At 49.9% G+C, this 13,547-nt stretch overlaps 4 protein-coding genes across 4 annotated transcripts; 2 read left to right on the top strand and 2 right to left on the bottom strand.

Moving 5' to 3' along the window:
* Positions 1-192: 192 nt before the first annotated feature.
* On the bottom strand, positions 193-3,033 carry N7468_004387 (vacuolar protein sorting-associated protein 35; the record flags this gene model as incomplete). Its single annotated transcript, XM_058473684.1, has 3 exons — positions 193-507; positions 570-2,790; positions 2,897-3,033. The coding sequence occupies 3 exons, from the start codon at positions 3,031-3,033 to the stop codon at positions 193-195; spliced, it is 2,673 nt and encodes an 890-aa protein (XP_058332687.1).
* Positions 3,034-3,608: 575 nt separating this feature from the next.
* N7468_004388 (acetolactate synthase catalytic subunit) lies at positions 3,609-5,988 on the bottom strand (the record flags this gene model as incomplete). The annotated part of the gene is made up of 6 exons (XM_058473685.1): positions 3,609-3,673; positions 3,732-3,982; positions 4,037-5,471; positions 5,538-5,605; positions 5,668-5,769; positions 5,831-5,988. The coding sequence occupies 6 exons, from the start codon at positions 5,986-5,988 to the stop codon at positions 3,609-3,611; spliced, it is 2,079 nt and encodes a 692-aa protein (XP_058332688.1).
* A 1,807-nt stretch (positions 5,989-7,795) lies between these two features.
* N7468_004389 (putative protein kinase) lies at positions 7,796-9,336 on the top strand (the record flags this gene model as incomplete). Its single annotated transcript, XM_058473686.1, has 4 exons — positions 7,796-8,022; positions 8,080-8,417; positions 8,477-8,796; positions 8,848-9,336. The coding sequence occupies 4 exons, from the start codon at positions 7,796-7,798 to the stop codon at positions 9,334-9,336; spliced, it is 1,374 nt and encodes a 457-aa protein (XP_058332689.1).
* A 793-nt stretch (positions 9,337-10,129) lies between these two features.
* Positions 10,130-11,861, top strand: N7468_004390 (uncharacterized protein; the record flags this gene model as incomplete). The annotated part of the gene is made up of 6 exons (XM_058473687.1): positions 10,130-10,163; positions 10,236-10,717; positions 10,768-10,948; positions 11,006-11,139; positions 11,189-11,332; positions 11,385-11,861. 6 exons carry the CDS (start codon positions 10,130-10,132, stop codon positions 11,859-11,861), a joined length of 1,452 nt encoding a protein of 483 aa, XP_058332690.1.
* Between the last annotated feature and the right edge of the window lie 1,686 nt (positions 11,862-13,547).

Raw genomic sequence — 13,547 nt, forward strand, 5'->3', positions numbered from 1 at the left:
AAAGTACCATACGCAGAGGCCGGCTTCCGGAAAGACAGAAAGGGGTGGAGGGGGGGGACAAAAGCCAATCAATCAAAGAGTAAAAAGGGGTGGGAAACCTGGAGAAAGCCCTCCAACTGCCCACAATTAGACATCATACACAAGACCTTCATACAATTATGAAAGCGAAAACTAAACGCATAGCCCGTTCCATCATTGCCGTTCGGTAACGACACCCTCGTACTCCCGCGATCGGATGTATTCTAGGGTGCGCTCGAAATGGCGCTTCGGGCCATCGAGATTGGGATTGGAATCCTCTTCGTTGCTCTGAAGGTTGGAGTGGATCAGCTCGATTAGGCCGTTGAGGTATTTGGTGGTGACTGTTTCGTTTTGCTGGTCGAAGTAGTAGACGTAGCGGTTCAGAATCTCGACGAAAAGCTCGACGGAGACCGCTGTGTCCATGCAAGCATCGGCGACACGGAGGGCACGCTGTAGGCATTCCAGAACACGTTTACCATCGCGGTAGAGCTGTTGCAGTTGTTAATTTGGGGTAAAACCAGAATACGAACTGGGGAGTTGCTGGCGCTTACCTCTGAGGGATCCTCTTCACCTCGCTGGGGATTTTCCACAACCCACCAGAGGTGACTGGCGAGGTATACGGCACGGCACTGGTCTGGTTTCTTGAGGAGCTTGCTGCCGTGTAGAGCGGCCTTGGTGATCAAGGTGTCGTAGTTCTCTTTTGAAAAGCCACGTGTGCCATGTAAAGCACCTGCAATTACACAGACTGCTTGGAATTGTGCTCGGGAGTCGCTAATGGCGTCCTCGTAGATGGTGAAAGCTTGCGCGAAGAACTCGTAGCTCACCTCTTCGAAGCCGGTTTGGTCCGCAACTTCACCGCACATTACGAATAGTCGCAGAGCAAGATCTGCACAGCCGGGGTTCACTCGCTGGTAGAGGTTATTGATGCACTGGTGCATGAAGCGGTAGAGGGCTGAAGACTGAGACTGCCAGTTGTCTTCGTAGTGCTCCCTTGACTTCAGTTTCCGGGCAAGACGGATTGATGCCGTCACAATAGCCGGAGTGGTGTAGCGAATCCGCTCATTGCCATCAGCATAAGCTTTGCGTGTTGCTTGAAGAAGCTGGGTGTTGCCGTTAGCTTGGAATGAGTGAGAAATACATTTGCGAAGCAAATTTACCTTTAATTGAAGATCATTATCCGGTGCCTGGATCAAGTGCACCAATCTTGCCAGCCATCCTTGTTCTTCGATGGTCTCGTCCGTTTCTCCTCCACGTCGCTGGGACTGAGCGCCTGGGTAGCCAGTCGATTGCTGGAGACCCTCCTTAATCAGAACCCTTGCAGCCTGTAAAACACGCTCAAGGTTCTCCGAAGAGGAGATGTAAATCTTGTTTTTGAGCAGACTGCGGATGATTTCACCTGCAACTGATCTCCGGGTAAGGTAGGACTGAGATGTCAAGAGTGGTAGGTAATGTGGCAAAGCAAGAGCTGTGAAAATAGAGACATATGAGCGGAGCGGCGCGCTGAGAAGATGTAGGATGTGCTGTTGTGTGGGTGCAGAGTGAAGATCAGCGTGATCAGTAAATTCCACAGTCTTTTCAGTCGCAAAGTCAAGGACTTGGTCGACATATTCCAGGCGATCAGGGTAGATATTCAAGGCCAGATTGACAAGAGACACCAGGAGGGCCATAGTATCCTGGATCGACAATGCACGTGTCTTGATCAGATTCACCACCTGCTCGTAGAAAATGTCGTACAGTTTGACCTGTGCCGGGATATTGCTCTTCTCATTCTCATTTGCATCCTGCTCTGGTTCCTGCTCTGGTTCAGCCGACTCCTCGGGTTCTGTCTTGCTGGAGTCTTCGGTTCCATTTTCTTGAGTTGCCTTTGCAGCTTCATCCGCCTCCTGATTCTTTTTCTTCTCCTTGTCAAGCTCTAATTTCTGTAGTAGTTTAGTCACGGCTTCTTCCTCGTTCTTGACCCGTGCCTCTGGCTCCGCTGTTGAGTCGTTCTCCTTCGTTGCATACGTTGACAGGCGATCCATCAATCCAATGACAATCTTCTTTAGGTCCACTGCCGGATTGAGTCGAGAGATAGCTGACAAGAGCATGTCGAGCGTATGCAGATGGAACTCATCCGGGAAGACTTTGGTGATGACCTCCAGCAAGTATTCTTGCGCCAGCACATCCCGACATTGCACAATCTGCTCCAAAAGCGCTTGGAGAATGCCAGATTTGTATGCCTCCAGATCCACCAGTTGGCTGAGCCGAACAACGTTGCTACCCACGAGTAGCTCAAGCTCGCGCCGTTCTTGCATCCGTCTTTCCCGTTCCCGCGAGGGACCTTGGTGCTGAAGTCGAACCCAGAGCTTGTTCATTTCCACAAAATTTGTTAAAACAAAGCTGATGGAGTCCTGCAGGTTTCCTTCGGGGCCATCGCTGGTTCCCGATGGTAGGTAATCGCGTGCTTGGCCGGAGAGGTAGTATCGCAAGAATAGCCCGCGAATCGGATGCTGAACCCCCCGGCTCATTTCCATCATGTCCTTCATGATCTCCTTGACCGGCGCATCTTCGACGGACATGTAAACAGTGCCAACGGTGATCATCAGGTACAACCGAGGAACAATGTTGCCGGCATACTGAACCAGCTCGTAAAGGTCTGCCAGGTGGTTGACTGGGTGGTTCTCTTTAAGGTAAACGGATAGGTGTCGGAGAGCATCGAAAACGGCCATGTACAATTCATAATACTGCTTAGGGCCGAGGCTCGGCGTTCGCAATTCGGAAACGAGGGTTGATCTAGAATTGGGAGGCCAATTAGCTACCGTGACGTATTGCGCGGCTGACCCGAGACATCGTTGCCTAGGCGGAAAGGGCCACGAGGGGGAAGAGCACACGATCATACCCGCACTTGAGCGCATCCATGAGTTTGCCCGGAGTTTCCAGGCATTTGCGCATCATGGTCGACTGCTGCCTCACCACCCCCAATGCCTCTTCTAGGAGGCGGGTCTGGTCCTCGGCGACGGGCGGTGGGCTGGCCATTCTGGAGCAGTGAGGGAGAGCTGAGGGAAGGAGACAGGCGGGAAAGACCTGCGGTTTCAGAGCAATGAGCTAGCAAGGGGCTCTTAACCGCGATCGCTCCAGATCATAAAGAGTCACAGGTGGAAAAGAGTGGCAGAGTGCGTGCGTTTGGGGGGGCCGGAGAGGTGTTCAAGTTGGAGACCAAAGAAGGTTAAGCTCATTGGTGAGGTACCGCTCAACTATGGGGACGAGCATTACCGGCCCTGGCAAGACACTAGGCCCGTTTAGGCATTATTTGCTGCCGCATGCTAGTACCGCCTCTCGCGCTCGTCTACATCTACTCTTTCGGACCAAGAAACCACAGATGGAAGAGACAAGTTTGTTGACCAAGGACAGCTATGATACAAGTCATGGTCGCTTAGCATGTATTTTTGCTTTATGTATTTTATTGAATCCTTCAAATCAAATGACATTTCCCCAATTGCTTTTGGTGAACTCGCCAGTAGAACGCCATGGATATTAATGAAGAAAGGAAAAGGCGTCGGACAAAGTGGGCAGCCAGGGGGTGAATAATCTAGCTATACGGGCTAGCCAATTTAACGGCGAACTTCGAAGTCAACATTACGCTCGCGCATCAAGGCCTTGCGCTCCTTCTCCTTGGCTGTAATCACCAGTCAGTTCATTGCTCAGATATCTGGGGGAGGTGGGATTATGCTGACCTTCATCGTAAACCAGGAACTCGTGGAGACCACGACCAGCGGGCACCATAGGAAGAACAGGGACCTTACGGTCAGTGATGACCTCAAGGAGAGCAGGCCCATCGTGCTCGATCAGCCACTTAAGCTTCTCCTCGACCTCAGAAGCCTTGGACACGCGCTTAGCAGAGACGCGCATAGCTTCAGCAAGGGGAACAAAGTGAGGGTTCTGCTGGTGGGTGTGAGAGTAGCGGTCCTCATAAAACAGATTTTGCCTATACTCAAGTCAGTTAACTGAGACTTTCGAGTTGACAGGAGAAAGCCCTTACCATTGGGTAACCATGCCCTGCTCCTCATTGTTCAGCAAAAGAACCTTGATACCGATACCGAACTGAGCGGCGGTGGACAGCTCAGTCAAAGTCATGTTGAAAGAAGCATCGCCGTCAATGTCCACAACGAGGCAGTCGGGACGGGCAACTTTAGCGCCAATGGCGGCAGGCAGACCGAAACCCATCGTACCAAGACCACCGGAGGTGATCATGGTACGGGGGTGGCGCCAGCGGAAGTGCTGAGCAGCCCACATCTGATGTTGACCGACGCCGGTGGTGATAATGGTCTTGTCCTTGATGTCTGCAGTGAGATCACTAAGCTTCTCGATGACAGCCTGAGGCTTGATGGGACCCTCCTCGGTCTGCTGCTCGTAAAGAGAAAGAGGAAAGCGAGACTTCCAGTCGTTGATCTGCTCAAACCACTCAGGGCGCTCACTGACGGCCTTCACGTGGGGCATAAGGGCACGGAGGTTGTCAGCACAGTCGCCCTCAACAGCCTCGGTGGCCTGAACGACCTTGTTGATGTTCTTGGGCATGATCTCGAAGTGAACAATTCCACCACGGCCCTCGGAGGCAGCAAGCTTAGCCTGGGGGGCAAACTTGGGAATGCTGAGGGTGACACGGTCATCAAAACGAGCACCAACCGCAATGATCAAATCGGACTCTTGCATCGCCATGTTGGCATAGGCGGAGCCGTGCATACCTAGCATGTGCAAAGACTTGGGATCCAATTCATCATATCCACCAAGACCTTGAAGAGTAGTAGTCACAGGAATGCAGGCCTTGTCGGCGAACTCCTTCAAGATTTGGGGACCTTCTGGGCGTGCGAGGAGACCCTGGCCGACGTAGAGAATGGGCTTTTGAGCCATGTTGACGAGGCGGGCGACGCGGCTGATGGTGGCATCGAGAGAACGCTGGCTCATTTCGCGAGCGGCGACGGTAGCAGCGCTTGGGAGAGAGGGAATCGAGCTCTGGATCGGGATGGGGTTGCGGAGGATACCGGCGGTCACGTCCTTGGGCAAGTCGACCAGGACGGGTCCAGGGCGGCCACTGGTGGCGATCTCGAAGGCCTCCTGGATACGGCGTGGAAGTTCCCCAACAGACTTCACCATGACGTTCCACTTGGTACAAGCACGAGAGATACCGACCACGTCGGCTTCTTGGAAGGCATCAGTTCCAATGGCACCCGTCACGACTTGACCAGTGAAGACGACCATGGGAATACCATCGGACATGGCATCCTGCATGGGGGTGATCACATTGGTTGCTCCAGGACCGGAAGTGACCAATACGACACCGGGCTTGCCAGACGCACGAGCGTAGCCCTCGGCCATGTGGCCGGCACCTTGCTCGTGCTTGGGAAGGACGAAATCGAAGTGTTTTGAGTTGTAGATAGCATCGAAGACGGGAAGAATAGCACCACCAGGGTAGCCAACTGTAACATTCCATCACCGTCAACATGGAAAAGCCGAGGCTATATTGAATGCCAAGGATTACTCACAGATATGCTTCACCCCGAGACGCAGCATCATCTCGTGGAAAATCTCACCACCGCTGAGCCCGACCATTCTGTTCGGCGATTGGTATTAGCGTCTGTGTTTTGCAGGAGTCAGTCAAAGAGAGCAACGTACGAGTCATCAAGGTCGGGAACCGAGCGGTTCTGCAGCGGTGATACTTCATTACGATGGGGTTCCTGATTGAAAGCCGGGCTTGGAACGGGTCTGGAGGTCGCCCTGCAAGGACAAATGTCAGTTGAAGGAGCTTGATCTCAGTGAAACTCGAAGAAAGACCCACGAAGTAGCGGTTGCAGTGCTCTGAGCACGCTTCTGGGGAGAAGAGCGGTGGGGCGCGGCGGAGGCGACGAAGGAGGTCGAGAAAGGGCGGCGACCGGTGAATTGTCTCTGTAACTGGATGGAGCGCAGAGCGCTTTTTGATGGCCTGAGAGACATCATCGTGGCCCAGCAAAACGAGGAAGCGTGGGGAGAATCAATTGGCCTCGAGGAAGAACGAAAAAGTTGCCTTCGAACCAAAATTGGTCCACCGCCCTCTGACTCAACTTGGGGGACAGCTGATTGGCCTGGGGCGCCACGCCCTATTGTTTGTCCTTCTCCGCACCTCCGACCTCGGCGCCCCCATTCCGGAGTAGCAACCTCTTGTCCCCGGGAGTTTCAGGAAGCTATGGACGTGAGGGGTACTACAAGCCATGCTACGTTTGACTTCATATCATATGCACTCCCATATATGCCGGCTTCGGCGCTGTGTACCCTGCCGCAGATCAGCGATCATATCTCCCTTGCCCGTGCGGGTTCGAACTACTTTAGTTGAAGGCTTCAAAAGGGGTAGGCCTTTCCGCCAGAAGCGTTCTAATTTGAACGGAGCATGAGGGTGCCCAGCTGGGTTACCCAAAGATTGGGTGATCTTGGCTCAATAATTTAAGAGCTAAAGCTGTAACCCACAAATAGTCGGGATCTTTGCATGACTTATTGCATATGCAGCATTAGTTAAAGCCAGAGAGCATGGACAGCAGCCTGACGACAGATATGCGACATTGGAAGTGCTGCGTTCAGATGCAAAGGGCAATGTGAATCGAGCCTGTCGGGGGAAATTCCCAGCTTCCTGAAACATCCAAGCTCCCATCTCCCTATCTGCATGAGATCGAAGGAGATCTGGGGTAACTGTTTCCTTCTGCCGCGGGGTGTTATCGGCCCGCTTAAGCACGGTTCAGGCCCGATCGAGTAGATCCGAGGCTTCTCAACTTGGAGTTGCAATTGTCCTTAAAGATCAGATTTGGATACTTGGAATACCTCGTATTCCTGAAGGTTGCACGCAATTTGACTGTCGATTGTGATACAACTGTCACTGACAACGTCTGGTCACCGCAAACAAGAACGAGCTTTTCGAAAGAACATCACTACTAGTTATCTAGGTATAACTAACTAGTCCACGGGTCCTTCTTTCTTGCTTACAATCATCTACAGCTTAAGCGCTGTTTTAATGGCATTCCTGCTGGTTATCACAAATCATCCCGATGTGGGGGCTTCCTAGGAGCTTCGATCCATTACATGCATGTAGGGTGACCCGCGTCTCAGGTGATCCTCTGCTTGTCTGTGGTGTCCCAGACTACGGCATGCAGACGGAATATGAACCAGGTTGACCAATCACTTCTGGCAGTTCATTAGACGAGGACTGTTGAAATGTCTCTTTTCCAGTAGGAAATGTAAATTAGAATTACAGTTTCGCGTTTGACAGCGGTGGCTCCGTGTCGGCAAATGGAAGCGCAGAAGGTAGCCAGGTCTGTCAACAGTAGATAAGTCGGGCTGAAGGTAATCAGATGGGCTTGGGACTGCCAGCGGATTCTGAGATCCCCAGGACAACATGATTCTGAAATAACTGTACTGTCTAACCACCCAGGTAGGAGTACTGACGCGCATCGGGAATAGTGGAGTTCAGTCGGTGTAGGTTGGGTATACGTACGGTTGTTACGCCTTAGACTCGCTTCTCTTCTTTAAGCCATTTTCTACACGGTTTATGGCCTAGCTAGGTTATGTCTAAGTCTTGCTTCAGCCCTTTGCTCTGCTACTTATGGCCCTTTGCTGTGCTACTTATGGAATCTTCCTCTTAGAGCTAGAAAAGTCACCTCCCTCGTACCACGTGATCGCTTCACCAGCCGTGCCTGGGCTCCTTGGTCTTCAACAACCTCTATCTTATCCTCATCAGCTCACGGGAATTAGCTTTGTAATGAACACCAGCAGGTCAGTCATGCGAAATTTCTCTGCCTTGCTTCGCAAGAAACCGTTTGCAATTCCCTCATCAGGGGTACCTTTACCGCCCGGCATACTCGTTGATGAAGAGATCTCGCCAGTATATGATTCCAAGAACTTCTACCCAGCGAAGCCTGGAGAGGTACTCGCCGATCGTTATCAAACCATGGTCAAGGTTGGTTGGGGAGTGTCTTCAACAGTATGGCTCGCACGCGATTTACAAGGGTAACCTTCAATCATTTTGTCCAATTCGAGGCTCCTCTTGTCTCTGACAATATATAGGCATATCGAAGAGCCAGAGAGCATCGTGGCACTCAAAATCGCCAATAACAATACGAGTTCCGCTGGTCACGAGCGCGAAGTTGAAGAGCATATATCCACAGCAGACCCATCACATCGCGGGCGCTCACTCATCCGAACATTACTAGACTATTTTGAAGTCAAAGGCCCAGAAGGATCTCATTCGTGTCTCGTGTATATGCCTATGAGGGAGCCATTGTCGATGTACCAGCGGCGCTTTGACGATAGCAAGATGCCACTGCCTCTCATTAAAACATACATTCGTGCTCTTCTTACGGGGCTTGATTATCTTCACAAAGAATGCAGGACAGTTCACACAGGTATGTTCATCTTCCACTCTGCTTCTTGTTGGAAATACTGAGCCCAAGTGGCTGCCTAGACCTAAAGCTTGAGAACATCATGGTCTCATTTGAGGATCCAGCGGTGCTTGCTGATTTCATGGAGAATCAGCTTGAAAACCCGATGCCTTTCAAGATCGACTCAGTGGGACGACCGGTATATCAGTCCCGTAATGACTTCGGGCCACTCAAAAGCCTGAGAAGTATACCACAGCTTGTCGATTTCGGCTTGGCAACCAGACTCGAAGAAGACGATGACTGGGGCGTCTGGCCTATTCAGCCAGATCACTATCGGGCTCCAGAGGTGATACTGGGCAATGGATGGCAAATGCATGCTGATATTTGGAATCTCGGTGTCCTGGTGTGTTCTGTTGTTCTCCCAAAGTTGTTACATCCACTGACGTCAGACTAGTTGTGGGATATGATCGAAGGCAAAGAGCTATTTCGGCATATTCATGATCAAGAAGGTCGTTACGATGCTAAACTACACCTCGCCGAAATGATAGCCTTACTCGGCCTGCCCCCTCCCGAGATCATGCAAAGGTATCAATACATGCGAGAATACTCGTGGCCGGAACCTGTCAGACGAGAAGATGGCAGAATATGCGAGACTGCGGAGGAGTACTTCTGTGGGCCATTTTTTGATGCTAAAGGTATTACTGAGCTCCATATCTCGAACGAATCATTCTCAGACTCACACACCATCTTAGGTCGCTTCCTCTACGAAGATCTAATTCCCAACCGCAAACTAGACGACACAATTTCATTCCTTGAAGGAGATGAGAAAGAAGCGTTTCTGGATCTCGCGAAGGGAATGCTTGTCTGGCATCCAAACTTCAGAAAACCGGCAGCTGAACTGGCGGCGCACCCTTTTCTTCAACCAAAGCAGAAAAGTGCCTAATTTCTACAAGCGTTTCCTAGCGAATGCCTCAACTAGCATAGGATAGAAGCCAGTAGGAGTTAGCTACTGAAGTGGAGCACGATATTCAGAAGAACCGTGAGGTGACCTGCGATAGGTCGCAACTAACGCCGGCTACCGGCGCAGTGAGCTCGATCTGTGCATTGCATCAGATGATAGTATCCTATCCTGCCCTAGTGAGCAGAGCTATGACCTGGCCAAGAGCATTTGGAGCCCTTCCAGGAATGGGAGACTGTTCTATACGGATATCATGCTCTCCTAGTTGCAAATTAAGCGAACCTAGGAAGCATCGCGTAACTGATATGCCTCATCAGGATTAAGAGTAACAAAAACCTCCTGAGATTTCTTCAGACAGAATGCCGAAAAAGCAGAGGTATTCCAAGAATTCTCACCGCTCCATTTTGCGCGATTAATGAAAGAAAATGGATCACTGGCACTGGAACTTATGGTCCTAAGATAGTGACGTCTTCCTGTCTCAATTGCATCTACCACGGTGGTCGTCACTGCAGGAGGCCATCAATGCGGGAGGCTCTGCAGACTTCCATAGGTCGACGGGTCCACGGGTAGCTGGATCTGGCTTAGGATGATATCTATCATGTCGCATATATGGAATGTTATTGGACGAGATGCGGCTGCAGTTTACCCTCCCACCGCCACTTAGCCAGTGTCCTATGTATACCCCTTCTTATAAATCGACAAGACTTTTCCTGGACAAAAGTATCCGGAGTTCAGCTTGATCTCATCTTTCGACAACACAAATTCGTTTCAGAATACAATGTCTAAGAACCAGCCCACCAAAGTCGGAGATGGTTGGTTGAACCTCACCACTAATCATTCATCGACGCCGCCGCCCATGGCTGGAACTAACAACTCCCTATTAGATTCCCACTTCGCGTATCATATCAGTCTTCTGAATTTAAAGAATCGTGATGACGAGAACGATAAATCGGTCTCAGCGCCCATCTTTACTGGACCCCTTCTGCGGCAACCGAACATGTTACCGTCTCAATTTGGGCTCCTAGCAGGACTGGAGGCGACACAGCACTCGGGGCTTATCGATTTGAAGCATGAGCTCATTAAGGAAGACCCTCGAGTCTTCTTCAATGTATCATCTCCGTCGAGTACCTTCATCTGTGGGTCTCAAGGATCTGGCAAAAGCCATACCCTTTCGTGCCTGCTTGAGGGCTGCTTGATAAAGTCTAAGGCAGGATGTCTCAAGAGTCCCCTCACAGCAGTGGTCTTCCACTACGATACTTTTATCTATGACAATGGGGGTTCGCCATGTGAAGCGGCCTTCCTGGCCTCGCACTCTAGTATCAAAGTCAGGGTTCTGTGCGCGCCGACAAACCTAAGAACAATCCAGGTAGATCGAGGTTTGCATTATCTAATTTCCTTCTTACTAAAATGCTTTAGGGAACATACGCAAGATTGAGGATTCCTGTTGAGCCTTTGCAAATTGACCAGGCCGACCTGAACACCAAACGTATGCTTGATCTTATGGCGGTAGGTCAAGAAAAAGGTGCAATGCCGCTATATATGCATACTGTTCAGCGAATTTTACGAGAGATGCGTTTACTCCAGCAAGAGACTGGCTGTCCGTTCGACTATCATGATTTCAAAAAACGCATTTTAGGCGCTGACCTCCTTCCAGCCCAGCTTGAGCCTTTGAAACAAAGATTAGACACCCTTGAAAGTTTCATGCCTCGTCAGCAAGTTGGCTCAGGTGTTCCCAACGACAAAAAGGGGAAGAACGTGAAAAGCAAAGGATCATGCTGGACACTAGAGGTTTGGATGTCAATTCTTTCCCCAGCAAAACATGACTAACTTCCCCTAGCCATCTCTATTAACCATTGTGGATCTCTCTTGTCCGTGTATTTCTCCAGACACGGCCTGTTCGCTCTTCAACGTCTGTTTTGAAATTTTCATGGAGCAGAACACTCGAGTTGGAAGAGTGGTTGCGCTTGATGAAGCACACAAGGTAAGCATGCCTCAAATAATCTATCAGCACAAATATTGAAAAGTGTTCCTAGTACATGAAAAGTTCTATCGAATCGCAGAACTTCACCAACACACTTCTATCGACAGTTAGGCTGCAACGTCACTTAGGAGTCCGTGTGATCATCTCCACACAAGAACCTACAATCTCGAGTGACTTGCTCAGCCTTTGCTCAGTCACTATTGTTCACAAATTCTCCTCACCCGCTTGGTTACGCGCGTTACAAGGCCATGTAGCGGCAGCAGCTATAGGCGTCAAGTCGGAGGGGCAAAGGCTCCCTGAGACTGAAGGCAGCCTGAATCCTGAATCCTCAGGTCAACTCTCCTTTTTCCATCAAATAGTCAATTTGCGTGTGGGAGAAGCTCTGCTTTTTGCCCCAGGCGCGATTCTTGCAACTATAGCCAAAGACTCGGGTTCTTTGCAGCTGAAGAGCCTAGGGGCAGGCTACATGAAAGTCCAAGTTCGACAAAGATTAACTGAGGATGGGGGAAAGAGCGTGCTATCCTCTTGATATCTCGAAAGGTCGAATCGTTTGTCCATTGTGAGTAAAAAGACTCCTTACTTGCGGTGAATCAGAAAGTACCAGACTGATTTCTTTAGTGACTCGAATCTCACCTATCATGTTGCTGCACCTTATTTTGATCTATAACTTATCTACGCTTAAGGAGACCATGGTCACAACTACGATGCTGGCTGATGAGGCTGTTCAAATTTGATTGAAAAGGCTTTTTGTAGCTATTTCATTACCCAGGAAGACGTTATCAACCTAAAGGAGTTTCCATCGTCGGAAACTCTCGTTACAGCAACCCACATTTTGCTAGTTCACAAAGTACTTTTGCGGAATATTCATTCTCAGTATCAATTTCTCCATCCATAATGAGGACCCCAGTCGACCCTTTCACCTGGAATACAATCTCAGAAGGGTTTGACTAGTACTTTTGGGATCTAAGGTTGGTATCAGATGCTTTCACTCATCCAGCACGGCAAGAGAACTATTCTAGAAGCTTGGACCAGCGCCAGTATTCTTCAGGAGACTCCTGTTGTTGGCTTTTACTTTTGCTCTGGATTTTAAACACTCTGTCCTGACGCTTGAGGATGATTTCATTCTCAATGACTCACTCGCTAAGCTAAGAACGAGAGGACTGATCGATGCCTATCTTCAGTCTCTCACAAATGCGCTTTGCTGCGAGATTCCCAGCAATTTTCTTATTTCGACCAGTTTCTACGGCCACAAAAGCACCAAAAACAATCGTAACTTTAACTTCAGGGGGGATCTTGGCTGATTACGGCCAAGGTACGCTCTGGAACAACCCCTCGCTTTTGTGCTTCATGATACATGAGAGAGGTATAGTTGGAAGATACCCCCACCTCCGGGACCAGACCGTCAGAGGGTTCCGGGAGCTCAACGCCATGGACGTTATGACTTGTAGCGCCATCATGTTCTGCTCTTCCGGAAGTTAACAAAATCTTTTGTGTTATCTCAAAACTCTGCGGCCCTGGAAATACGCGACAGACAAGTCCGATCATTTGAAAGACTGTTTTTCGCGGATTTAACAATGGGTCGGAACCCGGATTAATGTTCAGAGCTCGAAAGTACTGTATTGCACCCCTGAAGTTGAAGGACTCGATAAAAAGGGAGGTTCTGCATTTCTATTCCGCTGAAATGAGTTTTCTGAGATGATCTCAAGGCAATGAGGATAACTTACTAGCTCCTCGGGTGATAAATTCAATCGGGCGAATGAAACTGATACAGCTGCTCGGAATAACGACAGCCCCACCAGCTCATCTAAGAATGATCAGATCAGCTGCAAATTTCTGTAAGCCAAAAAACAAGGAAATCCCACTCGTTCCTGGATCTGTGGCGCGTAGTTGGTCAGGCAAGTCGATCATTATCGTGGTGTTAGGGCTAGACAATACACTCTTTTCGGACTAGAAATTCAGTTTTAATGGCTAGTTATAAGAAGCGGGAGGAGAAGGGCTCAGCAGGTTAACCCTCGCGGGGCCTCATGCGGCTAGTGTAGGTAAACTGATAGCCAAAGTCGAAATGACATCAATATATCGCAATCAATCTAGAGTAGTATAGGTACATATCAGTACTCGAATGAAGAGTTGTTGTATTTGATTGGTGTGCAGGTAAGTTGGTAATAGACTCATCACAAAACACCCGACTGACGTGTTGAATACTCACCGTGTTTTG

This window comes from Penicillium chermesinum (assembly GCF_028974085.1).
Source record: "Penicillium chermesinum strain IBT 19713 chromosome Unknown utg000003l:1.0-5111272.0:1.0-5115320.0, whole genome shotgun sequence".
NCBI lineage: Eukaryota > Fungi > Ascomycota > Eurotiomycetes > Eurotiales > Aspergillaceae > Penicillium > Penicillium chermesinum.